The sequence below is a fragment of the Seriola aureovittata genome, chromosome 4 (assembly GCF_021018895.1).
Source record: "Seriola aureovittata isolate HTS-2021-v1 ecotype China chromosome 4, ASM2101889v1, whole genome shotgun sequence".
Taxonomy (NCBI): domain Eukaryota; kingdom Metazoa; phylum Chordata; class Actinopteri; order Carangiformes; family Carangidae; genus Seriola; species Seriola aureovittata.
In genome coordinates this window covers 6864415-6879106 of record NC_079367.1, presented here as the reverse complement: position 1 = coordinate 6879106, position 14692 = coordinate 6864415, and the positions used below count along the sequence as shown (strand labels likewise).

Here is a 14692-nt window from a genome sequence, read left to right as displayed (position 1 = left end):
GAATCAGTTCCTTCTCCAGAGTTGTGTGTTGCCTGACAACATCAGCTCATCAAGAGAATTTGAAAGTTTCGTTCTGCGCCACGTCTCATCTAAACCATCTCAGTGTGAGAGGGCGACTATTAATTATGAGAAAAACAAACCGGGGGTGGTGATGGGAAATAGTTACCGGATAATTTAACATTAGTATGATATTTAGAGGCTGCACTGACAAAACTAAAAGCTTGTTTGTTTGTTTGTTTTTCCACAGTCAGTTTTAACGGCAGTTTGTTTTACCACAGAAAAGTAATAACAGCACTGACGTGTTGTGGGTCTGGACCGGTTCAGAATATGTTTCCAAGTATGTTAGCAGACGGCGAGCAGTGCATCGTTTCACTCTGGGCCTTTCTCCTTGTCGCTGGATGTTTTGTTGTGATGCGTCGCCGACAGAGACGGAGACGGAGCCATGTTGGTGGCTGGAGGTCAAAGGTCACGTTGACCTCGCAAAACATGATTTCGGCCTTGTGAACGCAATATCTCCTGAACTGCTCAAGAGAATCCCTTCAGATTTGACACAAACGTTCACTCGGACTCTGGAATTAACTGATTAGATCTTGGTGGTCAAAGGTCAAGGTTACAGTCACTTTTAAGTCATACATTTCTCACAAATGTTTAATATTTCTCATGACTCTGGATAAACAGGGATGTGGAGCCAGACAGCGCTCTGGAGGCGTCGCCTTTCCTTCTGCACAGACTCACAACTGTTTAAAGCAGCGGAGTCATTGATTGTTTTCTTTGTCTTTTGAGGATATGCTTTTGGTGGGGGAGGGGAGGGAGGTGGGGGTGGGGGGGGGTGTTTTATGGTGTTGATGGGGAGACTGGGACCGGCCCTGAATGGAGTCTTAACAATCCAAACCCTCCGAGTGTCTCGCTGTGGGAGAAAGGAAACGTTCATGAGCCGCTGAAGAGTCCTGCTCTAATCTGACGAGCCACTTGGTCCTGAGAAATATGAAGCACTCATTCATTCACATAATTATGTTGAAGAGGATTGTTGTCGAGGACACGTTGCCCTCCCTGTGTATTTAAAGTCTGTCCCATTTATTCTCTCAGCTGTTTGCCTTAAAGCTGAACAGTAAGAAAACGTATCCACAGGAAGAGCGGTGTCAGGAGTCATAACACAGCTGAAACTACCGCTGCATTGTCCATGAAGCTTGTAGATCTGGCCTCTGCATCGCTCTCTATATTGATGGGGGTTTTTTTTGTAAATGATTGATCACCTGCCCGTCTGTTTTTGCTTCCATGTATCTTCCTCTGTCTCACATTCTGTCTACGCTGTCATTTGTCCTTGCATCTTTTTCTCTCTCCTCCACATCTCAGCATCTCGTCTCGTATCTCTCTCACGCTCTGCCTCTAACTCAGCCTCTGTCAGACTGACTTCTCTCCTCTCAACTTGTGTGTTGCCTTTTGTTTTCGGCCTTCATCCTCTCTGAATCCCAACACACCTCTATTGAACTGTCAGCCATATTTCTCACCTTATACCATTTTTGTTTTCTTTCCACCCTTTCACAGACACGTTGCCGTCGGACCCTCTGCAGTCCCAGTATGACTCCTGGTTGTCGCTGGTGGACCATCTGAACATCAAATCCTTCGTCAACCTGACCTTGGCTGATTCTGTTCGTCACGGAGTCCAACACTTGCTCTTCATCTCTGGACTAGGTCAGTGTCACCGTCATCATTTTTCAATATCCCCGTTGATCAATAAGGACACTTGAGAGCCAGCGTTGATATGTTGGATTACAGCGGCCGATAGCTGAAAGCTGATTTGGAGATTTCTATATTTCTAAATGAGATATAGATATTTACGATTATACAGCAAATGTGTTATGTACTTATTGCATTATTTAGTTTATTTTTCATTTGTAGAAATACTTGACAATCCTGGTTAAGATTGGCGCTGCCTGTTTATCTCACTTTGACCACTAGGGGGGGCAAAGTTGAACATTTTAAAATTCTACTCATAGTGGCTTTAAATCTTTTTAATTAATGTATTTCATCTTCAGCTTTAGTATTTTTTTAAAATAATTTCTCTAACTTTTAGTTTTGGTCTAAATGCGACCGAGGAAATAGTTTAATTTCAACTTGACTTTTCATCAACATTCAGAACTTCCACTTAAACGGAAACGGAAACTTCTTCACAGCCGTTGTCTTTAATGTATGTGTCAGGTGATTTCGTCAGACGGCGTTGTGGTAATAAATTCAGGATTTCAGCAGCAGCTTGGAAGTGACTGCTGGTCAACATGTGGTCTCAGTGTGTTGCGTCTCAGCTCCTGTTCTCGTTCCATTGTCTGACGACAGAAACATAAAAATATGTAAATGAGAAGCTTCATTGTGAATTCAGCTGTATTCAAATACTGTATGTGAGCGCAGAGAGGAAGAGCTGAAACACTAGGCACTTGCAAATACGATGTGATGATGTCATCAATATGCTAATTAGCGTATTAAGACATCTAGCTAACAATTAGCGACTTTTGGATTTAGCGACTTTCCACTGAACGTCGTTGTAGGAGGTTTTGACCTGGTCGTGAATGTTCTTCTCTTCAGTAACTCTCACTTCTCATTCGTTTTCTAGTTTTTCCTTGTTTGCCGTCTTCCTGTCTTTCTTCAGTTGTCACTCAAGTCCAACTTTAACCACTTTTTTTTTTTCTTTGCCTTTTTTTCTTTCCTCTCTTTGGCTTCTCTCCCAGTTCTCACTCCAGCACTTGTCTTCTCCACATCTGTCTCTCACTTTCACTTAATCAGACAGAAAGACCGAACCTCCTCCGCTTTACGACTCCAGAGATCAACGATCGTTATAAAGAAATCATTTGCATTTGATTGTAACAAAATCTGTCTTTTCTCCTCCTCACCCGTCTCCAGGTGGGATGCGTCCCAACACCCTCGTCCTGGGTTTCTATGACAACTGCCTTCCAAAGGACAAGCTGGTTGATCCCTCCATGTCTACCAGTCAGTCCACAGATCCCTCGGGCCTCTCTCAGGAGCTCGAGCAGCAGGCTCCTCTCTTCCACTTCGCCCCCCTGCGGAGGGCCATCGACCGGCAGGACTACGGTGAAATCGGCGACGGGAAGGTTCTGGGGTCCCAGGAGTACGTAGCGATCATCGCCGACGCCATGAAGATGCTTAAGAACGTGGTGCTGGCTCGATACTTCAACAACTTCGACCGAACTCAGGTCCTCTCTCCACCCTCCTCCTTCCCCGGGAAGGGCGCCGTGTACGTTGACGTCTGGCCGGTCAACCTCCTGCGTCCCGACAGCTGCAGCTACGTCGACACCTGCTCCCTGTTCCTGCTGCAGCTCGCGTGTATCCTCAACATGGTGCGAGCCTGGAAGAAAGCTACGCTGCGTCTCTTCCTGTGCGTGGAGGAGGGGCGAAGCGTCAGAGGCTCGGAGGAGAAGCTGGGTCAGCTGCTGAAAGAGCTGAGAATCAAAGCGAGGATCTATCCCGTGCCCTGGGACCAGCAGGTGGCGCTACACTGGCAGCGTCAAGGCAAGTGGGGCAAAAAGCAGCAGTCACAAACCCCTGACACCATAAAAGAAGAGACGATGCCGAGGCCAGATGAAGAGGAGGAAGAGAATGACGAAGACTACGTCAACAGCTTCCCGAGCAACACCGTTCGGCTGTCGGACGACTACCTGTCAGCTGTCAATAAGCTGATCCTGGACCAGGCCCGGCCGCCGCCTGCTGTGCGTTTCCTCTACTTGCCCCGGCCTCCAGCTGACACCCACCGCTACGCCACATATTTACACCAGCTGGAGCTGCTGACTCGGGACCTGGGCCCCACGCTGCTCATCCACGGAGTCACACCTGTCATCACCACTGACCTTTGAGAAATCCCACAGTCAGTGAAGTGTGCTTTAGACGCCGACGGTTCTGAGTTTTGCAGTGTCGCCCGCCTGCAGCTGAGGGTTGCTCATGAAGGTGTCTGGACCTCTGTGTCCCCGCTGACCTCAGCACTGCCATGGTACTGACCACTCCCCCCAACACCACACAGGGGAAAACAGCCCTTGAAATTTGACCCAGACTGGGGCGTCGCTGCTGACTCCCAAACACCATCTGCACTGCCTCGCACAATATGGACCAACGAAGAGCGAAGTCTCTAGAGACGCAGCCTATTTTTAGAATATTTAAAATGAAAACCAGATATCACACGGTACATCTTGGCCGCTTGGGGATCACATGAAAGCCTGTCCAGATATTTAACCTCTTCTTGATTTTATTTGTGTTCTCAGCTTGTAGTTCCGGCTTTTCCATCAAGCACCTGAAGGCGCCATAATGTTAAATTTAATACAACCTCGTGCCTTATCAGGTAAATGTAGGGCCTGTTGAGCCATTGCTGGTCCACTGCCGTCTCTGCATTAACTAGTTCTTCCTTCCTTTCTCTAACACAGAGAGCTGTTTAATTCCTGCTTCATTTTTAAGTTTCCTCTGACTCCCCTCGTTCCGCTCTTGAAATGTTCCCGCTGCTCTAATTCCTCAGAATGATCATTCCATATGTCTTCACATGAAAAAGTGCCTTGCTAGAAAGGGAGCCTAAGGTTTGGACTCGGTCACAGACAGAAAGTTGGACGGCTTTACACCTCGGAGCGGCCATTTGCAGGAAATCTGCTTTTTCCATCTTAGCTCAGAACAAAGGAAACAGTCGAACGACAGTAACGACGGTGCTAGTATGGAAATCTTAGTTTTATTCCAAAAAAAAAAAAAAAATTTTCATGTGGGATCTCAGGAAGACATTCCTCTTTTTTTTTCCAAATGCACTTTTGTCCTTCCTCTGCCAAACTGCAGGTTGAGCAGCTTTTCCAAAACGACTTTAAACGTGTTTACAGCAGCAGTAACTACTGTGATTACCCACGATTTTTATTGATTGTCTTTTTGCATTTCAGGTGCTCTGAAACTTTTAGGAATGTTTTCAATCAGCAGTGAACACATCGCTGAAGTGCCTCAAAGTATTTTACACGCTGCAGTCTCGACCTTCACTCCAAACTATCTGTAGTATTTAAGGTGAAGCTGTGGTGTTCATGAGATCATGGTACATGCTAAAACGTAGCATACCTTTAGCACAGGAAAGAATGCTAACATTAGCTAACATTAGCCTCAATAAGAAGCAGGTCATAACAGACCAAATGAGACTGCAGCAGCAAAATCACAGAGTTTATTGATTTATTGAGATGTTTCTTGTCAAAAGTCACACGGCTTCACTGCGGCACATTGACATACACTATATGTCCTCGGAGACCGACGTGAATCCCAGGTTTATTCTAAAAAACAAATCTAAGACGTGTAGAAGTTTGACTTTCTGAAGTAACTACAGATGAAATTCTTTAGATTCATCAGATTCATCCTGACAATCTTGTGTGTGGAGTTCAGATGCACATTAAAAATATTTTTTAAAAAAAGGCCGGGTCTCAGATTCAGATTCGGACTTCTCTTGACATCCTGTTGTTTGAAATGAGATATATGTTTACCTGTGGGCCAATTGGATCCACGGACGGCTCCTTGTTTGGACACTACACTCCTCAACAAACCTTTGACACTACATTTCTTCAGATCTTTGTCCTGGATGTCAGTTTTTTTTTTTGAATTCACTGAAGTGCAAAACGTATTACAGGAGACACTGATTAATGAAGAAATGAAATATTCAGTGTTTGGAGAAATATATAAATATATATATATATATCAGACTGTTGGACCCCACTGTGTATATATACACTTGACCAGATGTAAACTGAAATGATAAAAAAAAATAAAATGTTTGTATTACGTGCCCTTTCTTTTTTTTTACTTCCTCTAGAGATTATTTGTGGGAGCCAGATCAAAGTTAACAGGCGCTCAGGGCGTCCGGACTTTGTTTCATTCCAGTTTACCAGTCTGAGCATCTCCCAGGAGCGAGCCGAGCGCTCTCCGTGTGCGCGCGCACTTGTTTGTTTGAGGTAAACTTTGGAAATAGGGGCTGAGATAGCTCAGCAGCTCAGACAGAGAGATACTAGAGGGTGCCAGCCAGCCAAATTACCTTGTCCTACAGTCACCCTCGCTGCCAACCAGGCAGAAATGGATTCCATCTCGACTCTGAGCTGAACAACAGATTGGAGAAATAAGCCCAAATAACCATCGATATCTGCTCAGGAGGAGGGAGGCTGACATTTATCACTGAGGGAAAGACCCCGGCTCTGAGAGGCTGTGTGTGTGTGTGTGTGTGTGTGTGTGTGTGTGTGTGTGTGTGTGTGTGTGTGTGTGTGTGTGTGTGCGTGCTCATGCAAGGAAATGGGTTCAGCACTTGGTTTTTCTGATGTGTGCTGGTGTGTGTGTGTGTGTTTAGGAAATTGCTCCATAGAGAAAGTGGAATCAATTTGAGCTGTAACAATTAGTCCGTTAATTGATCGACCAGTTAACAGCTTCAGTTTGCTATCAAGCACAAACAGCAGACAGCCTCTGCTTCCAGCCTCTCACATGTCTCAGATTTGCTGCTTTTCCTCAGTTTTATTTCACGGTTAACTGGATATCTCCGGACACTTGGTGAGAATAAACAAGACATCTGAAGGCGAGCTGGGCTCAGTCCTTTTCCACCATTATTCTGATCACTTGTAGACTAAAAATTAATTGAAAAATAATTGATAGATTAATTGATAAGCAAAATAATTTAGTTGCAGCCCCAACTCAAGCCACATTTTGTTAGAATGTGGATGTTGAAAATATTAAAGACCCCCTCTGATGAAAATCAAGTGTTTGACCATGTTAACATCCATATGGTGTTTTTTAAATAATACAAGACGTGTGAGTGAAATAATCATCAACTCCATGACTTGAACTGCAGTGAACCAGTGACAGTGTCATAAGAACAGATTCAGACAGCCAGGGTTTCATATGTCACAAACCTAAGGAACCAATCCTGTTGACTTGTGGGGACGGGGGGCGGGGCTAAATAAACCTGAAACCTTGTCAGTACAGAGAGAGAGGGAGTTAGCATTAGCACAACCGCTAACAGCCACTGCCAGGTACAAGCTAACAAACAACATAAACAAATAAAAGATGCTAACTACGCTAACGGTTCTGACTGAGGCTCAAACATGTGGCTGACCTCATCCAGAATTTCTCAATCAGGAAGTAAGAGTAGATGAGCTTCAGACCCAGTTTAACATTCTTCTTTTTCTCTTTTTTGCGTGGGAGAATCATGTTAAACAATATTAATCATAGCAGAGGATTTTGACATTGTTTAAAACATTTCTGGAGAGGAACTTCTCTTTATGTCTGTAGTAACTGTCAGATAAATACAACCACAGAAACAGAAAACACATTTCAAACAGGGAGAGGCTTTTAACAGCAAAATGATCTACAGCAACATCACCAGCAAATACAAAAACGAGACACACCAACTTGTATCTTCAAGATTTGTTTAACAAAGCTTTGTTGGAAGATCTGAAGGATCTCTGGGAACAGGAAGTCCACAAAGACGGCAGTACCTGTACTGTCCTCACGGTAACTCATATTCACCATGGGACTCACAAAGCAGCATCACACTGTGTCGTTGTTGTTGACTTATTAATAATCTTAATGAGTTTGTTCTTATTCTTACAGACAGGGAAAAATGCCAAGCAGTAAAGCAGGGAGTTGAAATACTCTCCACAAATGAATGAAACGAGAACAAATATAGATCCACTCCAAACTGTTGAAGCTTCTGCAGGAAGTTTAGACGCTGTAATGACACCTGTGTTTGAGTCAGATATTTATATCAATTTATTCAATCTTAACTTACACATGTCAGGAGATCCACGAGCAAACAACCAACAACTGTTCTACATTTGTTCAAACTGTCGACAATATTTGACACTAATTTCCCTCCATACTCTTCTGGCTCCGGAATTACATTTTGAATTCACAGTGTTTTTCTTGTTAAAATAAAAAAATAAAATAAAAAAAGCTGTAGGCTGCAGAAAATGAGATGGTGACAGGAAGGAGAAGAGTGACGGAGGAGAGGAACGGTTCACCAGAGGGGTTCTCCTAAATGTGTGTGTGTGTGTGTGTGTGTGTGTGTGTGTGTGTGTGTGTGTGTGTGTGTGTGTGTGTGTGTGTGTGTGTGTGTGTGTGTGTGTGTGTGTGTGTGTGTGTGTGTGTGTGTGTTGGTGACAAAATCAAAGATGGAGACCATCAGGCGGAGTGTGTGTTTGCCTCAAAGTCTAACACTCTGCTCTGTCATGTCTGCAGCCCTGATCAGAAGAACCTTGTCACTTTGACAGTGTGTCATCGCCCTAACCACCGGGCAACGCCACCAGCACGCACACACACACACGCATACACACTTACTTCAGCACTTATAATTCCCACCACACTTTCATCTCTCTCTCTCTCTCTCTCTGCGTCTTCAGATCCACTTAATTTTACACGACACACAGATTGCCTGAGTCATCAGATGGATCGGAGGGAGAGATGGAGGGAGGAGAAGAGGGTGGGGTGTCAAGTAGAATTTGGTCACACCGACACTCAGATTCGATTACTAGTTAAGGTTTGTCAGAGGCCAAACACACCTCTGGCCTTTTCCTGTGAATGTTGTTTGCATTTCAATGTGCAGAAAGCATGTGTGCACATTTAGATTACACCACAGAGCGACTTAAAGAGTTCAAACCGCCGGACGACAGATTAAACACAACAGTCACCTGATTGCCAAAGCGACTCAAGCGTTCTCCAGTGCTGTGATTGCATGTCTTCTGTGTGTTTTTAGAAACATGGCACCGAGATTGCTCCGCTTCACAGGCAGTAAACGCCGCGAGCCGAGCGTGTGAGCGTACATGCATTCGTACCCTTTAACGACAGCAATCCCACAGGAAAAAGTGCACTAAGTGGTGTCATGTAAGCCTAAAGTGAAGGCTTGTGCAAATCATTTTCCTTCATGTCAATCAAATTGCAGCTCCATTTATTTAAAGGGGAAGTTATTTAAATGATACTAAGGTATTTTACTACTGAAACGTATTTAATACATTGACCATTAACCTTTACAGTTAATTTAACTTCTGCATATTGACACAGTTTTCTTAATTCAAAGTGTTAGACATAACTTTAGACAATCCAAGCCGCTACAGCTGGGGGGAAACTGTGCTTTTATAATGTTTTCCTCCTTTTTTACTGGGATATTTATGGGCAGTACATTCATATTTATAGCGATAAGGATTGTTTACTGTTTAGAAAAGGAATTTAGTGTGCAAAGACCATGGGTGATAACAGATGTTGGGATGATGTATTTTTCTAGGCCAACCTGAATGTTAGCATCACCCTGGTTCCCTTTACAAAAAGCCAATGGGATTTTATATTGGTTTTGGATTACAGCAGAAAATAAACTCTGTGAAATATAAAACTTTATGATACTTATACATTTTGTTCAGCAGTATAATCTTCACAAATGAACACAACTAATATGATTTTCGAAGCCTAAATACAATCACCAGAAGTAAAAAGCTAATATTCACCACCACTAAACCTCCAACTTTCTTTAATTTTGCCTTTTCCTCTTCCACAAAGACTTTCTCTCACAAAGCTAGTGATAGTTTACAAAAGCGTGAGTATAAACGGAAACAGGATGTAAAGGTGGACTGATGAGTATATCTGTTTTCGTGTTCGGCGTGATGACGTTTTAATGTCCCCAACAACCTGTGTAGTGTCATTTAATTAATTTAACAGACATACAAGTTTAAAAATATGAGGACTTCGTTATTTACTGATGTATTTTATTTTGTAGCATAAAACGTAAGAATGTCGACGGGAGCCGGAAGTGCTAGTTGTGCTAATTTCCGTGTTACTTACTAACTCACTCCGGTGGCAATAAAACTATAAAAACAATTGAGTCGAAGTCTTTTATGTTATTATTGGCGTTATTGAAATGTTACAAAACGCATGTTTTGTAAAAAAAAAAAAAATATTATGTCTATCCATCTCTTTTTTAATTTGGTTACTTTCTTCTCAAAAATTACGAAGCAGGGGTTGCTGGGAAATCCTAATTTGACCAATGAGCTTGCTCCCTATTTCTTGCGTGAGAGAACGTCATTAATAGCTAAATACAATAATACAATAAATATACATTAAATGTATAAATAATATTGGCAAAATTTTTTTAATTTACCCCTGGTGCTTTTTAAAATTTATTTTCTTTACTGTATCCCTGTATAAAAAAAAAATCGAGGGTTCTTCAGTAAAGGGGCTGTTAAGCTAGCAGCATAATGTTCGGTAAACCCAAACAAACCCCGCGGCGCTCAGGAGAGGAAGAGTATGACAGAAAATAACGAGTTTACAGTTGGACTGGCGAAATTGGAATCGAAATTGGAAAATTTTTTTACTCTTCAAGTTCATCCAATGCTAGCAGTGTGGACGTGCGTCCGGAGACTGACGTTAGCTGGATTTGCTATTACTTTCAATGGCGAACAGCGGAGCCGGGACTTTGGACCTCAGCAGCGGTGTTGTTAACGACTTTGCTGACCGGATGTTCGGCGGTTGAACTCCTACTGGGTGAGTACAGGTTTTTATTTTTATATTTTGGCCGCTGTGCCACTGATGTTGAATGAGTTGTTGCGCTTTCATATGCTGATAGCCACAAACGTGTAAGCTAGCTTTGTGTTGATTTGTTAGCATTGGTTGGCTAAAGCTATGCCGGATGTTTGACAGTGGCTGAGGGGGTTTGGAGTCCGGGGCGGGCTGTTAGAGCAGAGTTGATAAGGTTGACACTAAGGCTTCTGTCTGATTTGCTGGTCAGAGGTCAGTTTGCAGGATTGGGATGGGAGTAACATGGTGTGCATCTCCATGGTGACAGTCGTCATCCGCAGTGACTGCGCGTGGCAAACGCTTCATCATAATCCATATTTTAAATGGCATAAAATCATAGAAGCTGAACAAGTCACCGACACGAACTGCATCTCACCCATCATATCAAAAGAGATGATTAACATTGATTTTTAGTTGTCTAAACCGACTTGTAAATATAACACTCTTCTGAATGCAGCCTTTACTTCCCAGGCCCTTCTGTCTTGCTGTGTTGTGTCTAAGCAGAAAACTTAATAAGCAGTTGAAACTCAAACATCTCACCAGGTTGTGTGTGTGCACTTGTTTGAATAAGGGAATTGAATTAGGGTGGAGTTTAAGGAAAGCAAATCTGCACTGTTTATCTGTCCTTTGGAAAGTTAGAAAAAGACAAAAAAAAACTGTTGATCTATTGAAAATCTTTTTAGATTACTTCAAAACTCTGATGTGTTTTCATATATCGCTCTGTTGAGAGGTCACACAAAGTTATGGTGAAATAATGATCAGACCCTCATCATGAAATCTTTACTTTAATACACAGGGCACCATGAGCTGTATATGAATATCCCCTGAATGAGTGTGAACTTGAGCAGGATTCAGTGAGCTCAGTGGACTCACTCAAAGATGGAAACACTATGAATACATGTTTATGTGCAGTATGCAATGTGCAAGGCCGTGCAAAGGATCAGGGGACAGAGTTCCCCATCCTGAAGGTCTTGAGTATAATGAATGGGCTTTTGCTTATATGGGGTAGTGTGGATCCTTCATAATCCTGCTAGCTTTAGCTTTAGACGTTCTGGTGTGTAAGTCTTGCAGGGTGGCGTCTGTAGATCGAATGATACGCCCACTCTCTGTCAGACTTCCTTATCAGATGGTGATTGTTATGCTCAGTTCATGCTTGCTGCATCTGTGTCGAGGCCACGGCGGTTCACATCGGGTAAATTTCATCGTCTGCCATCATCGTTTCATCACCCAAAGTTTATGACTGCATGCACTTAATGCTAGAAAAGCAAAATGGTCGTTCTTCACAATCCATACCTTTTATAACATGTTATAGTTTTTAATTTTTCTTGTTGTTCAACCAAATACAACAAACAAAGGGGTCATCTGGTTTTCTATACCTGTCTGTGCCTGTATTCAGGTATGAACAATACTTCTGGAAGTTTTCCACAGCACCAGAGTAGAAGGTGTAGAGGCTTTTTCTTGCCAAGAAGTCTGTTTACGTGGACCATGGTGGTGGTGCGCATCGTTTCCACATGCGCCCCATTGATTCTCAGGTGTGTGTAGCTCTACTGCTGCCTCTGCCCAAAACCCACAGCCAGCTCCTTCGTTTTTGCTTGTGTTAAGTGAAAGGTGGTTGGCCGTGCACCACAGTGACAGCTCCCTCATCTCTTCCAAATTCACAGAAGCTCACAGCCATGCGTGCACAAGGGGCTGGGCAAACAACCTTGGAGGTGTAGCTTTGATCACCTGAGTTCTGGCAGACAGGAAGTCCAGGATCCAGATGGAAAGGGGGGGTGGTGTTAAGTCCCAGGTCTGTCAGTTTAGCAGCCAGTCTGTGGGGGATTATGGTGCTGAAATCTGACCTGAGGATGACAAACTCAATACACGACCCTGAACTGAACATCTCAGCTGCACTGAACCGGTATTTGTATGTCGATTTGTATTTTTAAGGATGCCTGCATCACATTGTCCACCTTTGTATTTACATACGGCGTGCACTTATTATTGTCTACTGGAGGAAAAACACACAGCAGATACATTTAGCTCCCGTTCCACACAGCAAACGACAAACCCCATGAAATACCACCTCAAAGCCGGCATGCATGTGCACATACTCAAATTAGCATAGTTTTAAAGAGTCGGCAGTGTGTGTGTGTGTGTGCTGAGTCACGCTGAGGTCCATGTCGGGTCTCCCATCGTGCTTTTGAATATGTATGGTGAATGTGCTTGCAGAGCCGCGGGGGGAGGAGCGTTCCTTGTAGCTTATTCTGTTTTATGTTTGACCTGCAGTGCGATATTCATTCATTTCCACACACACAGGTCAGACAGGATAAGGTGTGCGAGGATGGCGGCCCGCTGGCTGAATGTCATTACATTTTTCGATTTGTTGTGCCACCATATGACTCGGTAGCATTCGCTTTGTTTGTGTTTTTTTTTTTTTTTTTGTGGGAAGCCGGTGTGTGTGTGTGTGTGTGTCTGTGTGTGTGTCTGTGTGTGTGTCTGTGTTTGTGTGTGTGTGTGTGTGTGTGTGTGTGTGTGTGTGGGTGGGATGTGAGGATACAGGACCAACAAATCACATCAAATGGAACCAAAACCGAGGCCACCACAGTTTTAAAATAGTGTGTGTGTGGATATAATAACACAGAGAGGTCTCACTCCTGTTTATCCGTGGCCTTCGTTCGAGTTTAGCAGAAGCAGTGAAAAGGCTTTCTGTGGCTGAACTCTGATAAAGCTGCTGAGGTGTGTGTGTGTGTGTGTGTGTGTGTGTGTGTGTGTGTGTGCGTGTGTGTGCGTGTGTGTGTCCTTGTTGATTGTATTCAGGACCACTGTGAAAGGCCCATGTGTCCCTGAGTAGTGGGAATGAATTGGTTATTACCTTGGCAGATTCTTTATTAATTCCATGTAACTGAAACAGGCTGAGTAAACATACTGTATGTGTGAGCCGTCCTCTCTCCCACTCTCACTCTAACATCTGTTTTCCCCATTTTTTCCCTTCTCATTCAGCCTCCATTTATCCACCGAGGTGCCCGCTCCTTTTTCCTCATTTACTACCTGTCGATGCTCCGCAAAATTAATCTCCAGATTTCCTTTTATTTCGTGTCACCTTTTGTTCCCCAACACTTTCTCTTCTCAGGCGCTATTTTATAAAAGGTACTACGTGTGGCGTTTTGACATGAATAAATCATTACTGCATTGATTTTGGGACATTAGGTAAATAACTAAACAAATGAGCCCATCATGTTGAAGATTTAGCCGCCATCACCGGCTCTCTATGCTTCATTTATTAGCCGTGGTAGCAGTGTGGCTCTGTGGATGGCAGTGTTGGTCGGTTGCGCCACTTTAGTCCAGACTGAAATATCTCAACAATTGTCCAGTGGTTTGTCGTGAAGTTTTGGTGACCTCAGGTTCTTTCACTTATTTCCCTCCCTCCGTTCTGCTCTGGTGTCTCTATGTGTTTATTAAGCAGATTCATAAAGCACAAATTTATTTACTTGTGTTCAAACATTTACAAATTGGTCGGATGTGTCTTTGTCGAAATTTGCACCACCTCTGTGATGAACTGACAGCAGAGCAGTCTGTCCGAACTAAAGCTGAGGCCCAGTTCATGGTCTGCGTCTAACGGACGCTGCATTTAAAAGCCGACTGCGTCACAGCGCCGTGACTAGGCTGTCTCATTTCAAAGGCGGTTTTCTTTTCCTGGGCAATGAAAGCTCCAACAGGTGGATCCCTTTCTTGGAACCAACCTATCCCAAGATTCATAGCATGCCAGTAAAGAAAATAATAGGGCAGCAAACAGCCTGAGGATTACACTTTTAAATGTACAGCTAACGATACAACTGTAAAAAAAAACAAAAACTAAGGGCCTTAAAACCACGTTTTGGTAAAGGAAAGTTACATATCGTCAAAGTTGCTAGGCAACAGGAGCCGCGGCTTTGTGATGCAGCGGTAAGGGCGGGCATACGCAAAGCGGGAATCTCAGTCTCATTTCGATTCGGCCATCGCGGTCTACGACGGCTACAGAGGCCGCGCCTTCGCCACCTGTAAGAGCCACCTGTAAGAGCCATGAACCAAGACAAGGCTGAAATGACGTCTCGGGACCGTCAGTGTTTCCCTCAGAAACGCTCTGACTTTCTCACCGAAACATCGTAGTTTCAGTGTTTTA

General features: G+C 43.6%; 1 protein-coding gene and 1 long non-coding RNA gene across 2 annotated transcripts in view; both read left to right on the top strand.

Moving 5' to 3' along the window:
• Nucleotides 1-5790, top strand: part of zgc:153039 (uncharacterized protein LOC767698 homolog) — a 56464-nt gene extending 50674 nt beyond the window's left edge. Inside the window, exons 12-13 of the mRNA XM_056374764.1 lie at nt 1546-1692; nt 2893-5790. Coding sequence (XP_056230739.1) covers nt 1546-1692; nt 2893-3860 — 1115 coding nt within the window. The 3' untranslated portion in view covers nt 3861-5790. The remainder of the gene's footprint in view (nt 1-1545; nt 1693-2892) is intronic.
• Nucleotides 5791-10088: 4298 nt separating this feature from the next.
• LOC130167274 (uncharacterized) overlaps nt 10089-14692 on the top strand; it is a 42773-nt gene continuing 38169 nt past the window's right edge. The window contains exon 1 of the long non-coding RNA XR_008827257.1: nt 10089-10518. This is a non-coding gene — a long non-coding RNA (uncharacterized LOC130167274). The remainder of the gene's footprint in view (nt 10519-14692) is intronic.